This window comes from Dioscorea cayenensis, chromosome 18 (genome assembly GCF_009730915.1).
Source record: "Dioscorea cayenensis subsp. rotundata cultivar TDr96_F1 chromosome 18, TDr96_F1_v2_PseudoChromosome.rev07_lg8_w22 25.fasta, whole genome shotgun sequence".
NCBI lineage: Eukaryota > Viridiplantae > Streptophyta > Magnoliopsida > Dioscoreales > Dioscoreaceae > Dioscorea > Dioscorea cayenensis.
Window position 1 is genome coordinate 11,296,807 of NC_052488.1, and position 16,128 is coordinate 11,312,934.

Below are 16,128 nucleotides of genomic sequence, written 5' to 3' on the forward strand. Positions count from 1 at the left end.
ACTTGTAATCTAAACCTTGATTTAGGCACCCCTACCATTGAGTCATTAACATGAAAAAGTCATAGAATCACAATCCTTCCAATCAACACAAAACCCTATTCAAACACTAATCCCTAACCAAACGTTAAATTTGAGTGTTATATTTTAAAATTCAGACATTTAGAAATACATTTATTACTGAGAATCCATTGTATTTAATTTTTCTTTTAACCGAACACCACCTAAGAGCAATCAATTCAAACCATTTAATATCATCCCAAAAATAGAAATCACATATTGAGAAAAAAAATTTATATGATCAAAATATATATTAAAACTAATTTTTGTACGCAAAATAGCCCCTTTTTTTCTCTTTTAAACTTTGCAACTTATGATCCTCAAAAAAAAACATCAAAGAACCTTGCATAAGATTAAACAAAAATTATTAAAATTTTATATTGTTATGTAGGATTTAAAAACCAGGCAAAAATCACACGAGGATGCTCTTTTCACTGCAAAAAAGTAAAAAGACACCATGATTAGATGGTTCTGCAATACAAAAGAGGCTGCTTGCAAGCACTCAATATTACAACCATTGATTACAACCATTGATTTGGAGTTCCTTTAAATGAAATCCCTGGAAGCATGTAGGTGCACAAAACAATATTTAAAATGTTATAGGAGACCACAAGCTTTACAACAAAAAACATTAAACATGCTCAAAGCCAAACTAAAAGTGCCAAGAAAACACTTGAGTTTCTAATTGAACAATCAGAGCAAGAGAAAAAAAAAGACAAAGAAAATTGTGTTAGAATCAATTAAAAGGAAATGTGTTAGGAAAAGGATCTGTATGTTCAATGACTGGGAAATCATTTCAACAGCTCTGCATGGTATCTCACATAGCACATAAGAAAGATTAAAAAGATACATCAACCACGCAGAGAGTACCGCCATCATTACCTGCTGTAATCAGCTTGCCTTCTTTATTCCAAGAAAGATTATAAATCGAAGTGTCACAGGAGTTGTGGGACTTCATAATTTTCCCATCTCTGATATTCCATATGAGTAAACACTTATCCACTGATGCGCTTGCCAAATACTCACCATCCGGGTGAAATGCTAATTCAACTATCGATGCCCTGGCGCTCAAAATTATACGAATCTGAGCATCAAAAGTATGCTAAAACATGTATCAAAGTATCAGTTAGAAATTTCATTATCAGGGTACCTGTGACCATTGAAGCAATAGAGGAGCTGCCCGTAAAAACAATCCCATACTCTCACTGTTCTGTCTTTGGAGCCACTGCAATTTGACAGGATCATGCAAAACCATCAAAGAAAAGATGAGGATTGATTATTCAAAATTATAGAACGAAATATCAGTCAAAACAGTGCAGCATATGGAATAATTGAAGATGTTCTTAATGAATTAAATTTTACACAAGCAATTGGAAAATTTTGTTGGTGCATAAACATCATGTGGTAGAACCATATCAATCATAAAATCAAATTTCAATCGGTAACTTAATAGACATCTCAGCATCCAACACATAATTAAGACATGAAGTAAACACTAAGGCATAATTGAAAAAATGCAAGAAGAAAAAAAGAGGACATAACGTACCTAACGAGATAACAGTACGGCTTGTTAGGGTTGTTGGTACCTGGGCCAGTAGGGCTCCATCTAACAATATTTACACTCTGAAAATGCAATTAAATAAATTATTCCAATATAATCATACAAAATGACCAACAATGAAAAGAAAAAGCCCAAACCTCATTATGCATCAGATCATGTAGACTTTCGTCTTGCTCAAAGGTCCAAATCTGGAGAAAAAGTTCATAGAAATTCTGAATTTTGGCCATTAGCCTAAACCAGAAAAACAAAAGGCGAGACTGTTATTGTATAAATAGCTTTTGTTTCAAATATGATAACAGAAATCAGTGAAGATGGAGGTTTAACATCTTTTGCATATGCAACAACAGGAAATCCTGGAATTACAGGTAACCTTTGTTTCACTTCTTAATACAATATTCGACACAAGGTTTGGTACACATGTAAATCTTCTCGGAGACCGTCATTAAAAGTTATTGCTTTATCAGGATTTTATTATCTTCAACTAACTCTACTCATTAACTAAGTTTGAACATAGTTAATTTTCAATCATACATGTAACTTAAAGTACATTAGCATCATAAAGCTGAAAAACTAATGGCTGATTTAATCCATGATTGTATGTTCAAGAGAAATGGGTGTCTGGGGTACACAAGCAAAAAAGGTAAATTCACGGTGAATGCAATTTTGGCATTTTGTGAGGCATACATGTAAAATATGTAAGATAATCAAAATATACATCCTTGAAAACCAAGGTCAAGCCACCATTTCCTTGAATGCTGAATCATCAAATTATCAATAAGTAAGACAACTTTATAGAATATACAAATACCACTTTCATGAAGAATGGTTACCTTTATGGCCATGCCATGAGAGTATGAAGCCAAAAAACTCCCAGTCGGATTCCAATTGATACCACGAGCTTCCCCCTGAATTGAATCACTTATGTAAGTCAAACATTTGGACAAGGGTATAAACAGTGACCCACACAACAATCATGGGCATTGTCAACTGTAGCTCTCGATCACTGATTACAAAATGATGAAATGTGCCTTCGCAATTCTATCTTAGGGACATTAATATATATATATATATATATATTAAATACAGCCAAAAGCACCAGAGACAGTACCAATGCGTGTTTGTTTCAATTTCATTTCACATACGAGAAAGGAGAGAATTTGCCTAAAATAATCGATCTCAAAACTTCTGCCAAGAGTTTCATTGAATTGAAGGATCATATAGTTGGCCAACAGCATTTAAAACCTTGAAAATGTCATTCAGAAAATTAGATGCCCTTTCACCAGTTTGGCAAGAGCAACAGATAAACTTAACAAGTAAAGAATGAGAACAGATGATCACAAAGGTGGCGCGACACATCCATAAAATAACAAAATACTGTGAAAGAGACGAGCAGTCATCATTTAGTCCAACACATCAAGGTTATTGATTTTATTTTAAAGCGTTGACATTACAAATATCACAATATTGAAGATTGTGAAGAAAAAAAAAACCACTCAGTTGCCTTCATGTCAAAGTCCAGTTTGCTACACAAATAATATTCAAGCATAAAGACCAGAAACAAGAACACTGCTGAGGATACATTTCAGGCGATCAACAAGAGAAATGACAGAGCAGCAGCAAATCATAATAAATTGTGAATGACTATTAAAATTTGATCACAAAATTGTTAATAGCATTTGCTTATTGAAACCTGATATCCAAAAAAGGTTTTGACTGGCTGGGGCACTCCGATGTTGTAAACAAAAATTCTGTTGCCCCTTGAACATGCAGCAAATGAAGTATTGTTCCTCCATGCAACACCAAGCAATTGTTCTGCAAAAATAGATAGTATGAGCATGGCATTGAGGGACTATGAAAACAAAGCACAAATTTGTCTTTCACAACTGAATCAACTTGCACCTGAATGAAATTCTACTTCTTGCTTAGGCTTCCATGTCCAAGTGTCCCAAACAACAATTCTGTTGTCATAACCAGTAAGGAGAAAATCACCTTTTCTGTTCCATCCTATAAAGAATATAACAGCTCTATGATCTTCCAGTCTCTCCAGTAATTCACCTATGGCATCATTTACAACAAAAGCTATAACACAGCACTGCCCAAAATTTGCATGTAAAGGCAATTTCTAATACAAGTGGGAAAGGTAGCTTGATGTTTGGGATGCTCAAACACAATATTGCTTAAAAATAAATGAGAAATAATTTTGTGGTGGGTTTAGGCATTGGCTTATTACACTCAGTATGAGAAGAATCAAGGTATACCGAACTGGTTTTTATTTAAAAGAAGTACTCAAATAATTGTTGAAAGATCAACATTTTGCATAAAACAACCTGTGTTTTCATTAAAGATAATATAATCAACACTATCTTTAACAAAAAGGACTGCAAAATCAAAAAACTAATGCGTTTGCATTATCCCAACAGACAAATTTGCAGTACGCTATATAATGCCAGTCAATATTGATCTAGCGGCGTATTTACTTTTTTCCGTTAATGTAACTCGATTCAGTAAATTACAAAAATATGCTCATATATCCCACTAGTTCCACATCCATATTCAGGATCCAATACTAGAAATTTTGTGGCAACAACTGCAAAGAGAGTTCTTTGTCAAAAAGAAGGCAAAGCACACTCACTTGTGCCATGAAGTTATAGAAGCTAACTTATGCCAGTCACGTTGATGTATTTACGTAGTTATTCTATGAAGTAAATCCAGTTGGTGAATAATGAAAATATGTGTAGGAACCCCCAAAATTCAATATCCAAACAGGTGAAGGCACAGACAATCATTCAATGACCAATGCAAGAGAGATTTGCTGCAATAGCAGCCATGAACTAAGGTGAATTCTAATAATTCAGTCTACCATGGAAAAGGATTGAAGAGGAAAGCGTACTCTTCAAATCATAGATTGAGAAAATGGTTTCTTGTCCTTCTTAATAGAGAATAAAAGCAGTTGTGAGAGACCATGGCAAGTTGTTTGATTGTCCTGTCCTCTAAGTGAATGCATTGATTGATGGGCATGAATCTGTACCATTAATGTCTCTATCTTGTAATATTCCATGACTAAATATCTCAGGTTGTATTCACCTTAGAGATAAATATATATATATATATATATATAATTCTGATAGAACAGAACAGAAAACTCTCAATAAAACTATTTTATGGAGGCTACAATACATCAAGTGATAACTACAACTGCATAATCAAGATTACAAATATAAAATTTTGCATGAACAGATCATAAAATAAAATTATTCTTAAGGCTGCAATAACATAAATTTTAACAACATCTTCATAATCATATTAATTTGTTGCATTCAGATGAAAATAAGTACAAAGTAACTGACCGTTCTTACTCCAGATACTTGCCAGCCCATCAAACGATCCTGTTGCAAGTAGCTCTCCTTCTCCCTGTTTAATAGCCATTTGTAATGTAAGCAGTACACAGCAAATTAGCAAATCACTACTGTGCAATAGGAACTCAAATCTAAATGATTGAATCCAGTACAATCCTTTAGATTGATGGTTATCAAACAATTATTATATGCTAGCTCAAAAGATGAAAATGAATTGCATAATTATAAGAGAAAAATATCAGAACATCTATTAAAAACTGTTAAGAACAGAAGCATCAACTGAAAGAGTGACTCACGTTCCAAGCAAGTGTGCTGACACCATCTAGTCCATTGTTTTTTGCATCGGGACGAATTAGATAATGCACATCCGGATTTGAATTATAAATAGTGGAGAGGTCATTAGAAATTTTCCATATCCTTGATATTGAATCTGAAGACCTGGCAGTTTAAAACTAAAAGTTTAATCCTATAAACTATGCTGTTCGACACAAAAATGTTAGCATAGTACATCTGGATAGAAGCATCATTAGCAAAATTATCAAAACCATAGTACAACCACTCATCAATAAATGTGAAAGATATATAAGACCTAAGGCCCTTATGAAAACTTATGTTGGATAAATTTTAAGTGAATATTAGTGGTTGATCCTCGAATTTGAAGGACAAAATCTCAATTGATTGATCCTGCGGTTTGCATATTTTTAAATGGCAAAGTTGGAAGTAACCTTTTATTTCCATTTGTTATGTTTACAATGCAAGCAGGAAAAGTACAACTGTCCGTTAAAGTTGCTTATATATCCTTTAGATCAGGGATTCTGGGTTATGAGTACAAAGTTTTCAAATTCATGACCAATATAAAATTTGCAACAATAAATTTTGAAACACTGCAAAACAAAATCAAATCAAGAAATACTTGGTAAACCCCCCATGAGAACATAGTGCAAACATGTCAGAATCAGTAAGAACTCAGAAATTAACGTGCCAGTTTAGTTAAGATCACTTACAGTGAACTATAGAGCTATTGATAATTATTAAACAAAAATATATAAATTCTAGCATGTCAAAAATTTTGTGTGCTCTATTGACACTCAAGCATTCAAAAATGAGGGAATACACAAGAAAAAAGTGAATTAAATAAACTGGGAAATAAGGAAAAAGCATTTAAAGTAAAAAATTAAAAGTAATTGTACTACAAACTTTCTTAGGAGAAGTGACCAACTGTCAACAAGAAACCTATATGTTCTCTTTTGGTTTGTTGCTTTGTGTTCTCGTTGTTTTCCCTCTTTTCTTTAATAAAGTGTGGTTTATCCACTTTTATCAAAAAAGAAAAGAAAAAAAAACCTATACTGAAATAGATGAAAATTGAGGCATCAACAGACATATGTAGCTCATAAGTTAATTTGTTCTAGAGATGAACTAATTGAAATGCCTAAACAGCATTGCAGGCAATTATATTTTTCACCTTTAAGACCAAGAAGACTTGAAAAATTTTTTGAATCAGCAATCTAACTTCAAATTAATTCTTTGGGCTAGTTACTCTAAACAATATGCTAACATAAGGAGTTTCTATTAAATGCATTAACCTCAACAGTCAAAATAGGACATAAATCCACTTATTCCAAAAATTAAATTATGGGAGATGCCTAAACAACATCACAGGAATTTGATGAACTGATTCTGGATCTCCACTTGGTCCAATTAAACAAATCAACCAACAAATGTTTAAATAACTGAGAAGCACTAATGGCCACTGCACATCAAGAAGAGGACACTCTTTGGGTATTATAAGTCAAGTGAGCTAGTTGCTTGCACCAAAATGAGAAAGGTTCTCACTCTAATGATAAATTTGCCATAAGTTCAATTGTAATTTAAAGAATGTTACATAATTCACAAGGAAGAAATCAGTAGGCTAACTTGTTGAAAATCTCAAGAAATCATATAAGGCTGACCATCTGTATTGTTGCCAATGAAGGCAGTACTAAATCAGGGGAAGTGATTCATTAATATAAATCTTGCAGATCAGGCTGACCATCTGCATTGAGGGAACTAGCAAATAAAGATGGTGTGCAGTATGCGAACATGATAAAGAACATCGGTACAAGGAGTTTTGGCAAATTCAAAGAGCCAATGTAAGATAAAACTCAAATCTTCATAGAAGTCCTAGTTGGGCTGAGCAAATCAAGAGGTAACTATACCCACCCAACTGCCAAAAGAGAATCTGTTGGACTCCAAGCACAGGCAGAAACCTAGATCAAGAAAATAAATCACATAATAATAACGTTTTTTGAGCAAATTAGAGTAACAATATATTTATTTTCAGAAGTATTTGATCAAACCTCTAAACTATGTCCTTCCAAAAGAAATACATCTGAATCAGAAACTTGATGAGTTACTGGTGGCAAACCAGGGGTGCGGGTCACTGATTGAGGTCCTATTAAAGATATAAAAGGTGATGATAGTCATTCAACATAAGGTACACATAGTAAATTAGTTATCACACATTGATCAAGATGACTGACAGTACAACATTCAAAAGTGAATGAAAATCTAAAGAGCAGAACAATTGAAAAGATGATATCTTGATCAAAATTGCCTTACGATCAGGAAAACAGTAATCCACTCAGGACACAAAACTTCGTGGGTCACATTGATTAATTCATCAAGAAAGGCTATCAAGTTAAAAAAAGAAATGGAACCCTAGGCATTTAAACATTAGTATTATGGATTTGTTTAGATAAATCCCGAACTACACATAAGCCATACACGCTAGAACGAAGAACTAAAAAAACAATTTTACCTCCATAAACAGCAATTTTTCTTTTCTGTTTGCTGCTTTCTTGCTCTTGGTTAGATACACTATAGTCAATGCGTTTTCTCTTCCCCATAGTATTTACTTTCATATTATTTATGATTTTTGATAAGTCATCCACACTATTTGTGATAATATCCAGAGGTTCAAGGCGATAGCACTCAACAAAAGAATCAGCATCACTCTGGCAATATGTAGAAAATGAACAAAACTCAAACCATGAGAAACTGAGATGCCAGTTTTAACATTTCAGGCAAACTTCAAACTCATAAGATTTAAGAACCCAAAGACACCCACTGCATGGATGTTTGCCTCCAGTTGTGTGTATCGAAGACCTTTATGTACATATGAAGGAAGAGCACCATTGCCAATTGTGCTTTCATCAATTGGGATATTCTCAATCTTTGCTTCGTTTTCAAATACAAATGCAGCGTGTTTGAAACCTGACCAACCAAGAATTTCACGATTCAAGTTCCAGAAACACACAGGGAATCCTAACCTCAGAAACTCAACTCGTCATCAAAGATCCAGAAAATACACAAGAAAACAAGCAAACATCTTAGGAGAAATTCTAACTCATCAAAGAGGAAATAAACAGTGAAAGACATACAAACTTCTATTATTAATCATTCAGAGCCAGAAACACAGAAATCCATTTATACATGTGATGGCAATAATCCAAACCTTTGAAAATCAATTCATCATCGAAGATCCAGAAATTAAAAAAAATAATAAGAAGAAGAAGAAAAAGAAACAAAACAAAACAAAACAATTATATAATATCAAGAGAAACTGTGGCTTGCTAATGCCAAGCATACATATAATGGCAATCCAAACCATCAAGTTTCATCATCAAGGATACAAACTAAAATAAATTAAAATAAAATAAACATATGTCTTAAGAAAAAACTCTTGCTCGTCAAGAACAACAACAACAAAATCCAAGAATACATGTGATGGTAATCCAAACCCTTGCAACTCATTCATGGTTGAAGATCCAGGAGAAAACAAAATAAAGCAGAAATGCATCTCAAGAGAAACCCTTGCTCGTCAAAAAGAACAACAAAAACAAGCAACAAATCCGAACATACAAGTGATGACAATGCAAACCCTCGTAATTCAATTCATCTAGAGAGTCCAGAATAAATGAAAAGAATTGAAACATACATCTGAAGAGAGATTCTTCCTCATCAACAAGAACAACCACCACCCAAAAAAAAACCCAAGAAATCAAATTTAAACCAAACAAGGAAATTGAGCTGTTCAAATTTCTCTGGGGACATGATCAAACCAAAGAAGAACAAACAGAGAAAAGCCTGCAAACTTGAAGTTCACCATCCAAGATCCAGAAAAATACAAGGAATCCAAACCCAAAAATATCAATTAATCATCAACAAAAAAAAAAACCCAAAAGAAAACAAACAAGTCTCAGGAAAAACTCTTGCTTCAACAAGAACTTCCAAAAAAGGAAATCCAAGAAGTCAAGTTAAACCCTTCATATTCATTTCTGAGATAATCCAAAGGCCCACAATGCCAAGAACCAAAAAAGAAAACAAAGCAAAGAAGAAATAAACAGAGAAAGAGCCTGCAAACTTCTGATCACCATTCAAAATCCGAAAAACGCACAATCAATCCTAGAAACTCAATTCATCATCAATGATCCAGAAAAAACACAAGCAGACCTCTTTCTCAAACAAGACTCTAGCTCATCAACCAGAAAGAAAAAATGAAAAAAATAAAAATAAAACAAATTAAATCAAACAAAACCTTTTGCCTGAAAATAATGGAAGATGAGACCATTGAGCTGATTGGTAGTTAGTTTGCCGAAGACATCAACGTTGGGGAAGGAGATCAACTTGGTAGAGGGGATCTGAGGACTAGGCGGAGGCGGAGGCGGCGGCGGAGGCGGAGGCGGAGGCGGCGGCGGCGATGGCATGGGATTTTTGAGTGGGAAGTCACTAGTACCGACGGAGCGATTCGGATCCGGTTCCATTGTGTTAAATCGGAGATGAATCGCTGACTCGAACGATTCTGAGTTTCACTCGCGATTAATTTATACAAAAATACTAAATGCATTCCTCCGGATCAGAATTATTTATTTTTGGAATTTAAAAAAAATATTGCTTTTGATGTTTTCATCAATAAAAAATAATTAAAAAAAAAAAGAAAAGAGGAAAGCACTTATGGTTTTTTTTTGGCTTTGAGAAAATATTTAGTTATTGTTCACACAGCCTTAAATAGTTATGGAAGTATATATTATTTTAATAATCTGCAACTATTGTAAATTTGAGTGATGAAAGACGACCTATTTTCTATCACATTTAGATACCCTCCACCCCAACATTCTCTACAAATTTTTTTGTTCATCCTTCTATTATTCCTTTCGCCCTCCATTAGTTTTTATGATAAATTACACCAATTGGAAGACATCTTAAGGAAAAGAAAAGTCTTCGACGTTTTCTCTTGTATATGATGAATAACATCAATTAGGAGACATCTTGAGAAGAAAAGTCTTCTAAATTTTCTTTTGTATACGATTAACACCAATTGGGAGACATCTGTAATAATAATTAGATCTGTGATAAGCCCATAAATATCAGTCATCTTAATATAATATTTCATTTAGACAATGGCATCTTTGCGTAGATATTCATGGGATTTTCAAAAGTCTAATACATGTCCTCTTAATGTAATATTTCATCCAGACAATAACACCCAATTGTAGGTTTTCATTTAGATATTGACACCACTCTGTTAGCATTTATGGGATTTTAAAAAGTCTATTGTTTATCAAAGTACCAAACTGTTCACAACTTCTGAATAAGTAATCACTTTAAGTATAATTGTATGTCTGTTAGATATCAATTTAATTAAATATGGTTATTATGTTCTGTAATTTATTTTTTTAATACTATATTATATTGTTAATTAATTATATTTTAATTTATTGGTTAGGGCAAAATGGACGCTTGCAATGATGAAGATTTGACATAGATGGTTACATGTGCAATGAATTTAGAGTTCCTTAATTTGTTAATAGTGATTTATTCTTTGACAGTATGGTACTATAAGCATAAAATAATGCGGAAAAAAAACACAAGAGAGTGTCACATTCTTATCACAATAAGCATGTTATTAGGCAATAAATTAAATTTTAGGAAGGTGATATTTTGATTCAGGCTTAAGATGCATCAAGAACACTATGATGGATAGGAATGCTTTCTATAAGCTATGTAACATGCTTCAAATTATCGGTGGACTTTCACCAACAAAGAACATGGATATTGACAAAATGGTAGGAAAACTTTTGTATGTTGTTTCTTACCATGCAAAAAATAGAGTTCTTTAAAAGGAATTTGTGAGGAGTGGTGAAACTTTGAGTAGGCAGTTTGGGGGTAGTATTGCAATCTATCCTCAAATTACATAGAGTACTATTAAAGAAACCAGAGCCTTTACCTGCCAATTCAAATGATGTAAGATGGAAATGGTTTAAGGTAAAAATCAATTTATCATATAAATTTATTTATATAATAAGTTATCCTTCAAATAAAACTAAATTTTCATGCTTTATTTGACAATTCTATAGGAATAATAGAATTGTTTGGGTACTTTGGATATGTCTTACATCAAAGTCAATGCATTAAATAATGACAAGCCTAGATACTGGAAAAGATAGGGAGACATTGCCACAAATGTTTTAGGGGTTTGTTCGTAAGATATGCAATTCATTTATATCCTACCTAAGTGGGAAAGTTCTACAACTAACTCTATGATTCTTCGAGATGCAATTTCTAGATGACATGGATTGAAAGTCCCTAAAGGTAAATAAATATAGAATATGCAAAATCTTAGCAGGTTTAGATAATCACATATATAGTAATTGTCAAGTTTATCTAAAAATGAATTTTCTAAATGTAGGTTTTTTCCACTTATGTGATGCTAGATATACAAATGGGGAAGGGTTTATAACTGCATATTGAGGCCAACGATACCATTTGAATGAATAGAGGCAAATTCACATCCCTTGAAATAAAGAAGAATTCTTAGATTACAAACACTCTTCTGCTAGGAATGTAATTGAAAGATGCTTTGGATTTTTTAAGATGAGATGGGGCATACTTAGGGAGAGATCTTGGTACCCAGTGAAAACCAAATGCAAAATCATTTTGGCTTGTGCTTTGTTGCATAATTACATCAAGAAATAGATGATACTTGATCCACTAGAAGCTGAATTGAGTGAGGAGTTTATAAACTCTGATGCATTTGATGATGCCGAAATTATCCAATAAATTGAGACCTTAGATGTGTGGACTACTTGGGAAGATAATTTGGCCCAAGAAATGTGGATTGAGTGGTTGATGATAAGGAATAATTAGTTTTATTTATATATTCACATCCTTTATTATGAAACCTGCAATATTTTATCAAATAATTGAATATGGGGTTTAATTATTTGCACTTTCTTGTGATATTATATTATGTAATTTCATATAATGTTTGTAATAAATGATTGTATATAAATACATACATTTCTATATGTCTTCTTTGTGTGTGTGTGTGTGTGTGTGTGTGTGTGTGTGTCTATGTGTGTGCAGATGGATGCTTCTACAAAAAGTGGTAAGAAAAGCACTCATCAATGGAATGCTAAGGAAAATGGTATCCTTATACAATCTTGCTTAGATTTGAAAGACAAAGATGGATGGAATGGAGACAATGGCACATTTAGACCTAGTTATTTGGTGCACCTTGAGAAGCCAATGGCAGAAAAGATACCAAACTATCAAATTAAGGGAACTCCACATATTCAATCAAGATTGAAGACTTTAAAGAGCCAGTATAGGGAAATATCAAAGATGTTAAGTAATGTTGTTTTTGTATTTGGATGGGATGATGCGAACAAGTGTGTTACTTGTGATATTGACGTATAGAATGGAAGGCTTAAGTAAGTTTTTTGTTTTTTTGTTTTTGTATTTATCATATTTTATGTTCAGATTGATTATTTTATATTAGAACATGTTATTGTTACTTTTAATTGGTAATGTCTATTATAGTCTTACCCAGGTGTTGCGGAACTTAGAAATAAGCCATTTCATAACTTAGACCAATTGGGTCACCTATTTGGAAAAGATAGAGCAACTGGAGCTGGTGTAGAAGGGCAAGCTGAAGCGTAGAGAATATGCTAGCAGAGGAGGCTGCAACTTCTTATACAACATTCAATGGGTTGGACTTTGGTGAGGATGAGTATAAGTTTGCTAGCACTAAATTTCATCTGAATAACATCCAAGAAACAATGTCAGCCACTCAAAATGTTGCAACTAGTTAAAGGGTTCCAAGTAAGTCATCCACTACCACTACTGGAAGGAATCAATACACCAATATTGAGTCATCTACTCATAGGAAAAAGGGTAAGATCAAGAAAGATAGCATTGCCTTTACTAGTGGTAATTTTCTTGATGTCTTTATTACTAACATGAAACAACTGAGTAAGATGTGTAAGAGTACATCAACTGAATTTGGTAGAATGGTTACTTGCTTGGAGGCCCTAGCCAGAAATGTTGTGCGGAAAGATAAAGATGCTAAGAAGTTAACAAAGATGAAAGCTAAGCTGTATGCAACCATATCTGCCATTGATGGATTGACTAATGAAAAAATTATTAAGGTTGGATCCATTATCTCCCTTGATAGTGGAAAAATTGTTTACATCTTTAGCATTCCAAATGAGTTCAAAGCCATTTATATCCATTGCCTTCTTGCAGGAACAATTTAAACTTGTTATACAAGACAAGTGTGTGTACTTTTTTTATTTGTTAGGTGGCTAGCACATTTTCGGACCATTGGCTTTTATTTTGGATGTTGCTATTATGATATAATGTAAGTTACTTTGGATGATTTCTATAATGTGCATGGAGTGTTTAAATGTTGCAATTTTGTATTCATCACATTTTGGATTAATGTAAGTTAAAAAATTTTATGTTGATGAAACTATTTGTATTATGTTGAATATTGTCATTGTGCCCAGTGTAATGGTGCTTGCATTCCTACTAAAGATTTCGGGATTATGTATCGCTACATATACGCAATGTATACTTTGTCAGCATGAAAATTGAATTTCATATTATACTAAAAATTGAATTTTGTATGCTTTGTCAACATGAGAATCCATATCTGCATTTGAGGTATTAATTTTTAGTAGGTGTTTGATAAAGAAAAGGATATGAGGGTGTTTTTGTCATTGTACTAAAATATTCCCAAGAATGATTTCTTATAATAAACACATGAATATTACTTTCCCATCAATTTAATCATACTTTGCAATGTATACCAAACAAAGGAATGCTACTTTCCCTATAATCACCTTCCCATCCATTAAATTCTATTATAACATTCCTATGGTAAAACACAAAATGCCCCCATAATTCATTGGTAATGGAAAAAGTAAAAAATGGAGTTGTACTAAAATAACCCATTTACTCCTCTAGTAAAGAAATAATATTTATTTCAAATAATATTTATTTATAAAATAATTGAAATGTAACTATTTATTTTATTGATATTGATTAATGTTAAATTGATAATTAATTTCCAACAACTAATTTCATTCCATAATTAAACTTTTTAATTAATTATATTAATTTTTATATTATTATTACTAGTTGAACTAAATAACATATTTTGGTCCCATATATACATAATTTTATTTAACATTTTAATTTTTATAACTACTTGTTAATTTTTGTGTTATGATTACTAATTTTTATATCTTAATTTCATATATTCCATACTTAACAATTTAATTATTAGTATAATTTGATCTGAATTTCAAAATTGAAGACACTCAAAAATTTACTTGTGGCAACCTCAACCAAAATATGAAAACTCAAAAGTTATATTATGCTATGTCCTCGATGCTATTTTTTTCATTCATTTTAGCATCAATCAACCGCGTGAATTTCAATTAGAATTTCCAACATGCATTCACAAACAAACTCCAACCACAAAGTTCAACAAACAATTTACCAATCCACAAAAAGAAAAAGTATCACAAATAAAGACCTTCATGGGTCCAAAATAATTAGTCTTGAGGGTTCTTTCACAAAGTTCTATTCAAAATGATAAGATGCACCATGATACTAAGTAAGAACATCAAACAAAGAGCAACTCCTTCCCATAATCATCTCCTCATGCTAACACTTTCCTATCAAATGGATAAGCCTGCATATAAAGAACGTCAGAATGGAAAAAGTAAGTTGATTTTCTTTTGTTTAAATGAAAAGAACAAAATCAAAAATACATATCAACCATAAGCAGATCTTTAAAAAAAATAAAACAATTTTCAAAATTTGCTCAAGACATGAACATATAAATGACATGTAAAATAACTCATGCTACCAAAATTTATATATAATGAATACTAATTAATCATCCAAGTTACATAGCTACAATGTTAAATTCTTACCAAGATGATGCAAGCATTTGGACGGAAATATGAAATCCTTGATAAGAAAACCTAGTAAAAACACAATTTCTTTTCAGCTGGAAGGTCCCAAAATACTGTTAGATGATCTTCATTTTTTGCCAACACTTTTAATATGAACATTGCCTCATCTTCTGCAAGACCATCAATAGGAAAAAGCACATCACTAAGTGATCTCTTTTTTCCTTGAATTTATACACAATCTGCATCATTACGCATTGTGATTTCAATATTATAAGCAAAGATTTTGATATTCTTTGCAATAATCTCAACATTTAGCGCAGTAGATTCAACTTTTCATGCAGCAAAGTCAGTAGTGCGAGCTACCGACTAAGCGTTACTGGTTGCTGTCTCAACCAATGCTCTAAATTCTAGGCCAACCATATTTATAAAAATCCTAAATATTTGTAGAAATTAGGTCCTTTACTGGGTCCTTATCAACACTCTTCCTCTTTCAACTCCTAGATATTGTTGAGGTGTTGTTATCAGATGGCATAGGTGATAGAGATTGCGTTCGCTCTTGTATGGGCATGGATAGGTCATTAAATGGCATTTGGGATACACCTGCACATTTCTTGAGTGAGATGTTATCATGTTGTTCATATTGGGATGCGTCGTCCCTAATATCACCCCTATTGTTGCCAAAAGCTCTATCTTTCGTGAAGACCGGAGCGAGATCATTGAAAAATGAAAAGTTTTGCCATACAATCCAGCCACTTCTTTGTGAGTCTACATTACAAAAAAAAATGTCATTAAAATATCTATGATAGTGCACAATTATTAAATATGAGTCTTGTTTTCCCCTCTTGATGTACTCATCATAGGCACTTTTGTCACACATGATAGTGTTGCTTTTAAAGTTCCAATCAAA

At 32.7% G+C, this 16,128-nt stretch overlaps 1 protein-coding gene across 3 annotated transcripts; it reads right to left on the reverse strand.

Moving 5' to 3' along the window:
• Positions 1 to 502: 502 nt before the first annotated feature.
• Positions 503 to 9,806, reverse strand: LOC120282349 (WD40 repeat-containing protein HOS15-like). Of its 3 annotated transcripts, none has more exons than XM_039289154.1 (14): positions 9,551 to 9,800; positions 8,081 to 8,226; positions 7,772 to 7,967; positions 7,311 to 7,405; positions 7,174 to 7,220; positions 5,271 to 5,412; positions 4,966 to 5,029; positions 3,518 to 3,622; positions 3,309 to 3,430; positions 2,449 to 2,523; positions 1,756 to 1,806; positions 1,604 to 1,680; positions 1,208 to 1,282; positions 503 to 1,118 (listed from the first exon to the last, which is right to left on the reverse strand). In XM_039289154.1, exons 1-14 carry the CDS (start codon positions 9,774 to 9,776, stop codon positions 896 to 898), a joined length of 1,644 nt encoding a protein of 547 aa, XP_039145088.1. In that variant the 5' UTR covers positions 9,777 to 9,800; the 3' UTR covers positions 503 to 895. The 3 variants fall into 3 exon arrangements, with proteins under 3 accessions (XP_039145088.1, XP_039145087.1, XP_039145090.1); XM_039289153.1 differs by having other exon boundaries at positions 3,518 to 3,673; positions 9,551 to 9,799; XM_039289156.1 differs by lacking the exons at positions 503 to 1,118; positions 1,208 to 1,282; positions 1,604 to 1,680 and having other exon boundaries at positions 1,766 to 1,849; positions 3,518 to 3,673; positions 9,551 to 9,806.
• Positions 9,807 to 16,128: the final 6,322 nt, after the last annotated feature.

Coding starts and splice junctions, on each gene's coding strand:
- LOC120282349 (XM_039289153.1), bottom strand. CDS start 9,776: ATGGAACCGGATCCGAATCGCTCCGTCGGTACTAGTGACTTCCCACTC. Junction 7,968..8,080: donor TGGAGGCAAACATCCATGCA/GTGGGTGTCTTT, acceptor ACATATTGCCAG/AGTGATGCTGATTCTTTTGT. Junction 5,413..7,173: donor GATTCTCTTTTGGCAGTTGG/GTGGGTATAGTT, acceptor TTAAACTGCCAG/GTCTTCAGATTCAATATCAA.